The sequence below is a fragment of the Aquarana catesbeiana genome, linkage group LG02, assembly GCF_042186555.1.
Source record: "Aquarana catesbeiana isolate 2022-GZ linkage group LG02, ASM4218655v1, whole genome shotgun sequence".
Taxonomy (NCBI): Eukaryota; Metazoa; Chordata; class Amphibia; order Anura; family Ranidae; genus Aquarana; species Aquarana catesbeiana.
The window spans coordinates 737,378,754-737,392,610 of NC_133325.1; the positions used below are offsets into that span (position 1 = coordinate 737,378,754).

The following is a 13,857-nucleotide window of genomic DNA, read 5'->3' on the forward strand; positions in this document are numbered from 1 at the left end:
AATAAACAAATATGCACTTGAATGTCTCTGTAGAGACTGTTCATTTAGCTAAGTACATGTTCACTATGCTTAATAAATAAGGGTTATCTGTATTCACTTTGTTTTCAATAGTTTTTATTGAATTTTCAGCAAAAGCATTGTAACACAGGTATTGGTGCAACAATTTCATCAAATCAGGTTGCTACCCATGTACTATATTGGAGATATCTCTGTCAGATATGATTTGGGTTAAATGAGAGTTCTTTGACCATGAGTGAAAGCTTTAACACAATAACAACATTTATTGGTGAGTAGTTGAAAGTCTATCTAATACACAACCATCTATCTATAGTCTACACCAAGGAAGAAAATATTAGGTTAAAATAACAGAATTACCTGAAGGAATACAGAGTATATTCCTTAAAACATTAATCTACAAACAGTAGGACATAAAAGACATAAGACAAACTTATTTAGTTACAAGTAAATGGCAGACCTTTCCCATAGTTACCATTTCCACCAAGGTTCCATTCTGATGGCTGCACTACCATAATGTGTGTGTCCCCTCCCATCTAGTCTGTGTATATCATTACAGGCTGATGCCTCATTGGTCGGCATAGCATGGCTCTGATTGGTGAGTTTCCCTATTCCTGGTTAAGGACTGGCTACATCTCCAATCCCTATACTTTGCATAAGTCAGCCCCCTTTAATGCACATCCTTGTGACTATTTTGAGCAAGAGATTACCTTGAATTTTCCTGGGAAGTTAAGTATTTATTATGGGTTGGCCTCCTTTCGTTGCATATCCCAGCATGGGATCCTTTGAAGTGAGTATGTGTAAAACAATGAGGTTTAGATCCCATTGTTTGTATACACAAGATTAAGCACCGACTTGTCTGGTCTACCAGAGATTTCTGTGAAGATAATATTTTACGCCCTACATAGATACAAGCTAAATTAAATATATACATAATTACAATATTTTACAGCTATTAATGAAGATTTCACATAAACTCTTAAGACAACAGATGGCCCCCTGTGGCCAGTTGAGAATATGAGACTTGGCCACACCTGAAATAATGATTTATGTGTAATCTTCTTTAATATTTGGAACTTTTGGCTTTGCCTTCTGAAATAAAAAAAAACTCTTTGAGAATAAAAAAAACTTTTTAAACTACATTTCTGGATCCCAGTATCAGTAGTCACCACTTGTTCTAGATGTCATAAGTCCATAATAAAAATCATAAGAGACAAAACTCCAAAAATAAAACAAGATGGAAAAAAATATATGAGGATCCTTGTTCTTAACAGTCTAATAATAATAGTATGAAAGTCCATAAGGCCAATCTGGTCCTGTTGCCCTTGCTTCTGCGACAGCCTTCCCTGGTAATTCCAATTGGATACAGCATACAGTAAGGTTTCATCCACAAATCCTCGTCTTCTGCTGGTGCTGGTTTCTTCTTTGTGAAGAAGAAGAGTGGTGAACTGAGATCTTGTATTGATTATAGGGGTCTCAATTGTTTCACGACTAAGAATGCCTATCTGATTCCATTGATTACAGAGTTATTTGACCGCCTCAAGGGAGCAACGGTTTTCACGAAGCTTGATTTGAGAGGAGCATACAATCTTGCGTGGATTAAGGAGGGCGACAAGTGGAAAACTGCATTTAACACCAAAACAGGCCATTATGAGTACCTCGTAATGCCTTTTGGCCTTTGTAACACCCCGGCAGTTTTCCAGGAATTTATTAACAATGTCCTCCAAGATTTGGTGCAGTTATGTGTGGTGGTTTATCTCGATGATATCCTCATATTTTCCAAGTCCCTGGAGAGCCACCACACAGATGTCTATCGTGTGCTTCAGAAACTAGAAGCTAGAGAGAACAAACTCTATTGTAAACTGGAGAAGTGCGAGTTCTATCGTGAACAGGTTAAATTCCTGGGCTATGTCATTTCACACTGCTGTTTTTTCAATGGACCCAGGGAGACTTTCAGCAGTCCTACAATGTCCCTGACCCATGGGTTTACGTCCTCTGCAGCGTTTCCTGGGCTTTGCCAACTATTGTCAGAAGTTTATTCGTAACTTCTCGTCTCTGGTCAAGCCCCTGACTGATATGACCAGAAAGGACGGTAACCCACAGAGTTGGTCTTCAGAGTCCATTAAGGCCTTTGAGAGTCTCAAGGCTGCCTTTGTTTCTGCTCCTGTATTGGCACATCCTGATCCTATGTTACCTTTTATCCTTGAGGTTGATGCTTCTGAGACAGGTGTTGGCACCCTTCTGTCTCAATGTCCAACCTCTGAGAGCGCTATGCATCCTTCTGGCTACTTTTCCAAGAAATTGTAACCTGTGGAGTGCAATTACGAGATTGGTGACAGAGAGCTTTTGGTGATCATTTTAGCCCTGAGAGAATGAAAACATCTCCTCAAAGGTACCACTGTGCCGGTTCGCATTCTTACTGACCATAAGAATCTCACATTCTTGTCTGAGGCTAAACACCTCTCTCCCAGAAGGACGCAATAGGCTCTTTTTTTGTCATTTCAATTACATTGTCTCATTTTTAGCCGGTACTCACAATAATTTTCCTCCACTTCCAAGTTTGAGTCGGTTCCGGTTCCTGTGATTCCTCCTGATCATATTCTGGCTACGGCTTGCACCAGTCCCACTTCTCCTTTGGGTGACAAAATTCTTGCTGCTCAGGTCCATGCTCCTCCTGAGAAACCTTGTGACCGCTGCTTTGTCCCAGAGAGTCTCTGTACTGCTGTGCTCCATATTTACCATTCTCCCAAGGCAGCTGGCCACCCTGGGAAGAATTAACTCGTTTGGGCCATTTCCCAACAATTCTGGTGGCCTAGTCTAGGTGCTGATGTATCTGCCTTTGTAGCTGCCTTTCCCTTGTGTGCTCAGTGTAAGACTCCACGACACCTTCCAGTGGGCCTCCTACAACCCATACCCAATGGAGAGAGGCCCTAGACCCACCTGTCTATGGATTTCATTGTGGAGTTACCCAACTCCCAAGGCAACACTGTTATCCTTATGGTGGTTGACCGGTTCTCAAAGATGTGTCATTGTATTCCACTTAAGAAGTTGCCCACTTCTAAGGAACTGGCTTCCATTTTTCCATTTACGCAAGGTGATTGTCTCAGACAGGGGTAGTCAGTTTGTGTCCCGGTTCTGGCGAGCCTTTTGTGCACAGTTGGGAATTCAGCTTGCTTTCTCCTCTGCGTTTCACCCGCAGTCTAATGGGGCCACAGAACGAGCCAATCAGTCCTTGGAGCAATTCCTATGTTGCTATATTTCTCACCATCATAACAACTGGTCAGACCTATTACCGTGGGCAGAGTTTGCTCACAACATTGCCTTGAATTCTGCTTCCCGATTGTCCCCGTTTATGGCGAATTATGGTTTCCAACCTTCCATGTTGCCTGACTTGTTTGTTCCACAGAGTATTCCTGCATTAGAGGAGCATGTCTGTGGTCTTCGTTCCACTTGGGCACAAGTCCAGGAGGCTTTGCGTCATTCTAATGATAGGTACAAACTCCATGTTGACCGCAGACGCCTGCCTGCGCCTTCCTACCAGGTTGGGGACAGGGTGATTTCCATAGACATTTTCCCCTCAAGTCTGGTGGTCCTCCGAGGGGGAGGGGTTGTTGAGGAGGGGGTACTGTCAGGGCTGGGCTCAGCCCTTCCTTCTCTGAGCTGGCCGCTCAGCTGTCGGATAATGGCCAGCTCCCATCTCTCTCCACAGTTACTCAGATGTTGATGATCCTGCTCGTCAGTCCCGCCTACTTAAGCCGTCCAGTCCAGAGGAGCTCTGCCTTTGCCTTGGTCACATCACAAGAAACTATCTCCTGCGTTCCTGTTTAAAGACTGGCTTTGCTGACATCCCTTCTTGCTCCAAATCCTGCTTGCTGTTCCACTACTTTGATCCCTTCTTCTGGCTTGGCTGACTATCTGTTCTGGTTACTGAACTTTGGCTATGTTTTGACTACATTTGTTCTTTTTACTTTTATTATTAAACAAGTGTAATTTAACTGTACTTCTGTCTAGTGCCCCGTACACACGGTCGTTTTTTCTGACGGAAAATGTGTGATAGGACCTTGTTGTCGGAAAATCCGACCGTGTGTAGGCTCCATCACACATTTTCCATCGGATTTTCCGACACACAAAGTTTGAGAGCAGGATATAAAATTTTCCGACAACAAAATCCGTTGTCGGAATTTCCGATCGTGTGTACACAAATCCGACGCACAAAGTGCCACGCATGCTCAGAATAAATAAAGAGATGAAAGCTATTGGCCACTGCCCCGTTTATAGTCCCGACGTACGTGTTTTACATCACCGCGTTTAGAACGGTCGGATTTTCCGACAACTTTGTGTGACAGTGTGTATGCAAGACAAGTTTGAGCCAACATCCGTCAGAAAAAATCCTAGGATTTTGTTGTCGGAATGTCCGAACAAAGTCCGACCGTGTGTACAGGGCATTGGTCTGATTTAATGGTTTCTGACAGTGCCAAACATTTGTGCATATAGCTCCATCCTTGGCTAACATGTTTAGCTACTCTACGAGTCCTGCCTTTAGCAGGCTACGGAAGAGGTCATCACTTTAAGAGTTCTCAGTGCAGATTAGGCAGTGTCAACTAAGTAGACAAAAATAACTTGCTTTCAGAATACAGATAAGTGTGATGTCATCAGTTACTTGTGGCATCAGGAACAATCAAATTAAATCACTCTTAAGTACAATTGTACTATACTCCCTGCTATATGCCAATCACTATGAGTCTCACAAGTCCACGTATATCTATATGATATTCAAGTAATGCTCTTTGAACTTAGTTATGGCACAAAAAGAAAACTGACCAACAAAAAAAATTGACCAATGACCACATATGATGACTGCCAAATATTACAACGGTAGAGAGGACTGTATGTCACATATACACAGAAAATAGTCACATGACTGTTGCTAAACCCATAGCATAACACAATGCTTTAGAAAACAACAAGATCCTATGCACCCTCACTGGGGCTTCTAGTACATCTGCAAACTCTGAAGGAGGAGAGGACTCCTCACTCCCGACACCCCTCAAGGGCTCTAGCTGTGTCGGGAAGTGAGGGGCAGCTCCCCTACCTTCAATTGATTTTTATTAGGGTTGAAAAACATACAAACTGTGTTATTGCATAGTGTAGGACAGTGTTTCTCAACTACAGTCCTCAAGGCACCCCAACAGGTCATGTTTTTAGGCTCACCATTATTTTGCACAGGGGATTTAATCAGTTTTACTGCCTTAGTAATTACCACAGCTGTTTCATCCTGAGGGAAATCCTGAAAACATGACCTGTTGGTGCGCCTTGAGGATTGGAGTTGAGAAACACTGGTGTAGGATACTGGTATACAAATACAGATAGTAAGAGTAGCTATGAGCATAATTCCATCTAGCAAGGATAAGATACAAATGATGTGGCATGTTAAGTGGTTTCCTTTTCTATGTAAGACTTTGGTGGTAACCAGGTATGAAAACGATCAATATATTAAGAGTACTATGTTGTTGATCTAAAAGTAGTCTTACTCTGTTCTTTACATGTTGTATTTTCCCACAGTACACAGTGAGCTTGTTTCCTGAACTCATAATCCTTTCAATAAATGGATAAAGAGAAAGGAGTGTAGGTAGGGAGGATAAAGGAGGGAAAGATTAGAAGGAAATAGAGATTCAGAAATTTAGGGGATAGATTAGAAGACTAGATAGGTGTTCTCCTGGAGAGTCTTTTTGGCTAGATTCAGATCAGCTTAAAGTATTTGACAGGGATATATGCATGTAGTCAGCCCACGGTTTCCAGCTGTATTCACTTTGAATACCCATATATGTGCAATGGAAAAACTTGACTTTTCTGCACAATTGGTTAATCAAAATTAAAAATGTCTCACCTAATTTACTAATTTGGTTGAATTTTGCAGTGTGGCCAGTATTTGTTTACCAAATACTAATTTACCCCCACTGTAAAACCTTAGAGGCTGATTTAAAAAGCTGCAGTATGGTTGCACTGTGGTTTATATCTGTCCTTTAATAAAAAAAAAGGAAACGCATTTATAAAACGCAACAATGTGCACATTAAAAATGAATGAAAGGTCTGTGGAAAAAAAAAGAAAAAGTTGAAAGGAGATCATCATCATCACCTGTCAAGACAATGGAACCAATCGTGGAGCTCTGTCTGTTGTACTAAGCAGAGAGAACTCTATTGAGCACTGCAGTCCACATGCTGCAGCCTGCATTTTACGAATGGACTGCAAAGTGTGGGCTATAATATGGACTTGCACTGGGGCGTATAAGGGAGAGCAGGTATCAACTCTCATATAACTTATCCCCTATGTGTCCATGTCTTGGTTGCAAAGAGCTTTGCAAGAAAAATATCTGTTGCAAAAATGCCACTTTATTTTCTGTCACATTCAATGAAAAAGAAGCATGGTTCAACATTGATTTCACTTTTTTCAATATCCACTATGCATCTGAATGATGACGACATTAACACTCTAAAAATAATAAAGGACTTATTTAATTTGCAGTTTCGAGATCAATGATGATGTAAAAAATTAACCAACTTATAAAAACAAAGCTGACTTTGGCATAATATAATCACATCAGAAAAAAATATTCTTATGGAGACATTAGTTCTGTTGACCCTGGTGACAACCATTGATTGCCCTCACTTTGGAAGGATTTCCTCTTACATGCTTTTTTGGTTATGGGACAATATATCTCCCCAGTAGAACACAGATGCCAAAAAAGGGAATAAAACCCCGCCTTACTGAATACAAAATTAAAAAAAGCATTTTGCCTTTAGTTCTGATTCAACTCCAGATATTTTTTATAATAGCCAATGAAGTAAGAAAGATTTAAAATTCCTGTATTTCTATCTTTGATCCTGTTATGAACATTTGGCCTCACTTCTGGCCACCCTGCCCTGTCTGTCTTAACCTCCCTGTCGGTAATCTCGAGTGTAGCTCGGGTCGAATTTTCATTACCAAAAATGGTTACCCCGAGCCACACTCGGGATTGTATCGCACTATCCTTAGAAAGTTACTTACCTTGTGCCCAGGATCCTGTGATGTCCTCCCGCTGTGTCTGTGGGCTGTGTTCTCTGCCCGATGTACTGTGTTCTGGGCTCCGTTACCTGCGAGTGTCATGACGCGCGGGGGCGGAGCCCAGCTCCAAATTCAAAAAGTGCAAAAACAAAACACATACAGTACACTGTAATCTTACAGATTACATTACTGTATCAAATAATTTCACATCCCTTTTGTCCCTAATGCTTTGTCCAGTGCCCTGCATGCAGTTTTATATAATATATACTGTTCATTCTGCCTGGAAACTTAAGATTGTCCATAGCAACCAAAAAGCATCCTTTTATGTCAAAAGCAGGTTTAGACAAGCTAGAAAACAGCGATAGTAAATTATAATCACTTGAAGAATTGAGCAATAATGATTCATGGGGAAATTTGTCATCAAACACTGAAAGCAACGACAGCGACAATTCTGCAACTGAGCAAATTTCTGTGTTTTTGATTTGATTACATTATTGAATAAATTGTATTATTTTTATATTATTATTTGTTATAATTATTTATAGTTATTTATTATATTATAATTTATGATTTTGTGTTTCAAACTTTATCATACCCGGGATGTCTACTAGACTCTTGTTTGGGCAGATTTAAGTTAGTTATTCCTAAGAATTACAGGCCTACAACATAAAATGCCAAATTTCCATGCAAAACAATGTACCACTGTAAGACATAAAAATCTGACATAATCATACTGACAGCGAGGTTAATAGGCTTTCTCTATGAGAAATGGGAGTGTTGGTGTTACCAGGACAAAAAGGCATCAAGAGCAATAAAACTCTGAGGTCGATTTACTAAAGGCAAAAAGACTGTGCACTTTGCAAAGGAAAGTTGCATTCCACAAGTGCAGTTGCGCCAGAGCTTTGTAAATGAGGTAAAGCTTCACTGTGCAAAGAATACTCAATCAAATGCAAGGAAAAAAAAAAAAAAACAGCATTTACTAAGCTCTGGTGCAACTGCACTTGCAGAGTGCAACTGCAGTCTATTTGCTTAAGTAAAGCAACCCCCACTGTCATAAATTCTAGTCCTACCCCACTCTACTAAAAATTTGTTTTTGTTTTTGTCTGTGTACCTGTTGGAGAAATTTCCCATTATTTCCTCCTGCAAAAAGAAGTGAGATGAAATCTTCCCTAAAAGACACAGGATAGCTTTAAAAACCTTACAGATATTAACCCTTCATATCTCTATTCAAAACAATTTGGACCAAGCTGCTCCAAACGGTTTACTCGACTAACAGTTACAGTGGATGAGAGCGCTGTATGCATTTTATTTAATTTCGGCTAGATACAGTATACTGCACTGTGTTCTGGAAGTAGGATGAGACCTTCCTGTCTTGCTCCCAGAACAAAATCGAAAGGGGCTGATTGCTGCTCAGCCATTCGGAGGAAGCTTTGTATACTATGAATTAATACAAAGCTTCCCTTGGATAGCTGAGGTGGAGAGATGGGCTGATGACATCTCCGACTCCACCTCAGCCAGTCAGAGGTAGCTTCATTCAAAGAATACAAAGCTTTCTCTGAATGACTGAACAGCGCTCAGTTGACTCCTTTTTGTTCCAGCAGCAGGAGGGGAAGGTCTCCAAGGCACCAAGCCGCTGCAACTGTTAGTGAAGTAAATAGTTAATTTACACCAGCTTAGTCCAAATAAACTATTTAAGGTAAATGAAACTTGGAGATCAGCTTTAACTAGATTGGTGTAATCTCTGTGGCTTTTGCAAACAAATCTCCCTTTTCTTTATTGTTTTTCTATATCAGTTTCATTCTATGCAATTTGTCATTACTTTTTGCTGACCTTTTACATATTTTTCATTTCAGGAAATTACTACTAAAGGAAGAAAATGGGAAAGAAGCTTTGAGTGCCGAAACAATTGAAATCAAAATATCGAATGACATCATCCAAACAAAAGAAACTGACAGTAAAGCATAGCATGATACAACTTATTATCATACAATATGGGAGATTGGTGACACAAACCCAAATGTCAGTGCTCTGCTGCAGACATTTATTGGCTAATCTTAGCTTTCGATTGTCAGTAAAAGTGTCCATACCTGAAACAACTCACATCTACTGTACTTAAAGATTTTGTTTATTAATTTAGTTTGTTTGTCTGACTGATAACAGTATAAATGTATAAAGTTAAAGATGATTGCAAAAATTCCTTTAATTTATTATAAAATAAAGTGTTCTATTTATAAAATATTTTCTTTTTTTCCTTGTTAAGAAGGCATCCTGTGGTTTGGCCAATGTGCTATACTAATATATAATGCATACTTTTCACACATACAGTAGTTCTCTTTTAAGTTATCTTGTAGGTTGAAGACCAGAAAAGCATGTATATTAGATGAAGGGAAACCTGTAGAAATATATATATTTATTGTATTAGTGTAGAGTTGTTCTTATCTGTGGGGAGATAGTAAAGCTGAGTTGCTATATAGTGTAAATTGCTGCATAAGGCATCCTTAGATGTTGTGGCTGCATTTGTTTTCCTTTTTCTCTGCTTCTATTTGTTCTTTTTCATCTAGTGATCCTGTGAACAACATGCTTCCTTTGCCTAGGTGACTATGCCCAATCTCTACACTGTATCTTCGGAGGGAGCCATAGTTGTCCAACCTGGGCTAATCTCCTGATTCATACTACTAACCCTTCCTCCATGCCTCACCTTGATTACATGGGCGAGGGGGTTTGTATTTTCAATTTAGTTTAAAGGAAGTGTCAAGGACACTACATTTCTGGTAGGATCAACAGGTATTAATTGTACTTGCAGTACATGTTCTTATCTTGATAAAAGAAAATGCATCCACCACATCTAAGGACTAATAAGGTGCAACATAGAAACCTTTTTTGGTTTCGGGTATAAATGCTCTTTAAGGGGACATATCTAACAAAAAAATAGAACTTTTCCTATTTACAGAAGCTCTAACAATAGCTCTGTAGCTGTTTTCCCTGTATCTGTATGTGAGTTTCAAACCATTCTGGATTTACTGGTATAATGGTTGTATAGCAAAGCATGCTGTTTAAGAACATAGATCTGAACATACTGGCTATGTTTTTTGTTTTGTTTTGTTTTTAATGTCACCTACATTTTTCTATTTTCATTTGGAACAATCAAATTTCTAGCCTATAAAACAATATGTGTTTTGTGGAAGAATTATTATTGTTTGCCATATTTTTTTGTTTTTGTTTTTTTAATTGTGAATTTGGGAGACATTTTTTATTGCAAACCTTCTCAGTTGCCAGCAGTTTTTTGTGTATAGTTTTAGCAAGTTTAGAAATTATCTTGGCAAACATAACATATAATAACATACTGTACATGTACAGTATATTCCCAAATGTGGTATGGGTCAACATCTCAACAGTTAGCTTTAGTCAAGTTTGCAATACTATGGGTCAGCACCATCACCATCTCAGAATTAAAACTGAATTAAAGCTGTTTGGTGTGTATATATTGTTACCCGTTTACTATATTTGAGACTTAATATCTCTCAGATATGATTTGGGTTAAATGAGAGTTCTTTGACCATGAGTGAAAGCTTTAACACAATAACAAAAATGTATTGGTATATAGTAAAGTAGGCCTAGACTAATTCACAGCAACCTATCTAATTGTACAGGAAAAGGGTAAAAATCATGGCTTACATGAAGGAATACTGAGTATATTCCTTAAAACATTAATCTACAAACAGTAGGGCAGAAAATACATAAGACAAACCTATTTAGATACAAGTACAAGGGAGATTTCCCATATTTACCATTCCCATAGAGGTTCATTTCACATGACTGCTCTGCCACAGAGTCTGTGTTTCCCTCCCATCTAGTCTGTGTATATCATTACAGGCTGATGCCTCATTGGTTGGCACGGCGTGACTCTGATTTGTGGGCTTCCCTTATCCTGGTTCAGGATTGGCTACATCTCCAATCCCTATACTTTGCATAAGTCTGCCCCCTTTAATGCAAATCTTTGGCACCGACTATTTTGAATAGAAGACTTAACTTGTAGGTACATGACCTTCAGGAAAGTTAAGTATTGATGACGGTTGACCCTCATTGCATTTCTAAACATGATCCTTTAAAGTGAGTATGTGTAGAACAATGGGGTTTGGGTCCAGTTGTTTGTATACACAAGCTTAGGCCCAGAATTGTCTGTCTAACAGACACTTCTGTGAAGCTATGTTGCACGCCCCTTCATAGATACAAGCTTTATGAAATATATTCATAATTACAATATTTTACAGCTATTAATGGAGATTTCACATAAACTCATAAGGCAACAATGTGGTATATATATATATATATATATATATATATATATATATATATATATATATATACTCCAGAGTCCCTGGCGACCAAAAACAAAACATGTCAAACTACCTCTTAATGGACTACTATGGAGAATCCAACATAAACACCAAATTATTTTTATATAGCTAACTCATAGCCATAAAGTCAAAGACACATCTTTATTATATATGAAAATAAAGATAAAAGCATACCACCAGAAATAAATATTTCCATATAACCATAAGGAAGAAAACTTGTTTTCAACATGGCCAAAGTTCACTGTAAACATGTATAGAAATAGAAAGTCAATTAAGCCAAAAGGAATGATATAGATATAAGACCGGTTCATTGTATGATGGAACACTAGCTAGCTCACTCTCCCACACTGACCAGTAAGATTTAGCTAGTGATCCATTTTAAAGACTTTCTTCCTAATGGTCATACGAATATATTTTTTTCTACATTTATATTGTATATAGTGTAACAGGGTCCCATACGTGACATGGTGGGTTAGGAATTAGAGGGGTTGATTAGTAACATGGTATGCTTTTTATGTTTAGTTGTGTATCTAGTACAGTGGTGTTTTTGACATTATGGCTGATATATGTATAGTTACCTCAAAACAACTGTCTTTCACATATCCGTCCAATATTCCAGCCAATTACAGTGTAAGAAGAAAAGTAATTCCTTAAGGAAGTTCATAGGCTTGCCAACTTTTGTATTATAGCATACCTTTTATACATTGCATGCACTATTGGACTGGGCTCCAGGAGTTTGTTGATTGTCTGATTTTAGACAGACTGTTCTTCTTTTGGTCTACCACTCCTGTTAGGCAAGATAAATATATCATTTATTGAAATACATGCCTATTTTTAATCAGTGACTCAATAAGTAGTAAGCAAAAAAGATGATCAGAATCCTGGATGTTGTAAAGCCCAACTCCAGGTATCTATATTTTTATACCCTTGTGTGTGTTTGTGTGTACCTCTGCTTATTATCAATGAATTGTGTGTTTTTTTTAAATCACTTCCAAACTCTCTGTTCAGCATCCCTGGATAGCACAACATGAGCTGTACTGAATGAGGTTACTATGAGGGACACACACACCAATAAGTTACCTTAAAGTGGATGTAAACCCTCACATATACCCATTAAAGTGAAAAGCCTCAGATGATGAGGGATGAAACAAATCTCCCTACATAGGTTTTACATGTATATCTGTTGTCTTTAGCTTTATATACTGTTTAGAAAGTTCAGATTGCCTCTTCCTGTTCAACAATCCAGTGAAGTCTGAGCATACAGCCAAGACAGCTAATTGGAGGAAAGGCACACCCCCCTCTCCTCATAAGTAGAGACTTTCAGAGATGATCGTTGAAAAGTTTGGGGCTCTGCTAATCTATTTATAGCATCCTCACCAACAAAAAACTCTGGCTGCTTTTATCATATGTGACAGAGAACTTGTCAGGAATTTTCAGGCTGATAACAGAAGAATGGAGGAGGAGAAAGCTACGGTACATAGTGCTTTGAAGAGACACAACAAAACACTGCAGATATATGTGCCCAGCTAAAATTTAATGAATGGGTTTACATCCACTTTAACCCCTTTTCTGGGTTTTGCCATTCACAAAGCTGGCTGCAGCATAATCAAACATTGTGCTTTGTGAATCACAAAAAACACTGAGGGGGTGGAAACACATTATCTCTGCTGATGACACTCATAGCAGTCTCTGAGATGTGGTGGGGAGCCAGGGAGCTGGGGGAATACAGCTCCTTAGTACTATTTGGGAACACCAAAAAGAAAATATGTTAGTTATTTCAGCACACTTTTTTAATAACAGATAGAGATACTTATTATTCTAACTAAATTTAAAAAGGGTGTATGGAGATGAGCTGTAAAAATGAGCCAGCAGTGGCAACTAACATAGTGTTAAAATAATAGATTTATTCTTTACCTTTGTTATTTGCAGTCATTTTCTGAGTGAAGCAGGCTACAAGGCTACTTTTTTTTCTGTTTTCTTTTATAAAAGTGTTCTGTCTAAACATAGAAGAGGAAGTTCTGGGGTTAGGGGATAGCTTTTATTTTGCTATACGGAGAGGCCTTATGCAGATTTAAAGTGCACCTAAAGACAACATTTTATCAATTTTGGATGGTTTTTCGCCTTATATGTACCTGCTTGGAAGATTCACTCTTTCTAATCGTTTGGTGACTATTGCAACTCAAAGCAAGAGAAAATCCAAACTCTTGAGTTGTCTACAAAACAAAATGGAAATCTTCCAATGGGGTCACTTATATAATTAACAACTATAAGATGATCACTTTAGAGTGATGTTTTCTCACTTCCTGTTTTGTCTATAGGGCAGAAAGTGAAAAGAAATCTCCCCAATAGGACACAGATTGCAAAAATGGAAAGAGCCAAAATTATATTCTATTCAATCCAGAATTGAAATTTAAAGACATTGGATATTTTATTTGATGTATT

At 38.6% G+C, this 13,857-nt stretch overlaps 1 protein-coding gene across 1 annotated transcript in view; it reads left to right on the forward strand.

Annotated features, from left to right (window-relative positions):
• Positions 1-9,293, forward strand: part of NCAM2 (neural cell adhesion molecule 2) — a gene marked incomplete in the record, with an annotated part of 595,102 nt that extends 585,809 nt beyond the window's left edge. The window contains 1 exon segment of the mRNA XM_073617071.1: positions 8,911-9,293. Coding sequence (XP_073473172.1) covers positions 8,911-9,022 — 112 coding nt within the window.
• Positions 9,294-13,857: the final 4,564 nt, after the last annotated feature.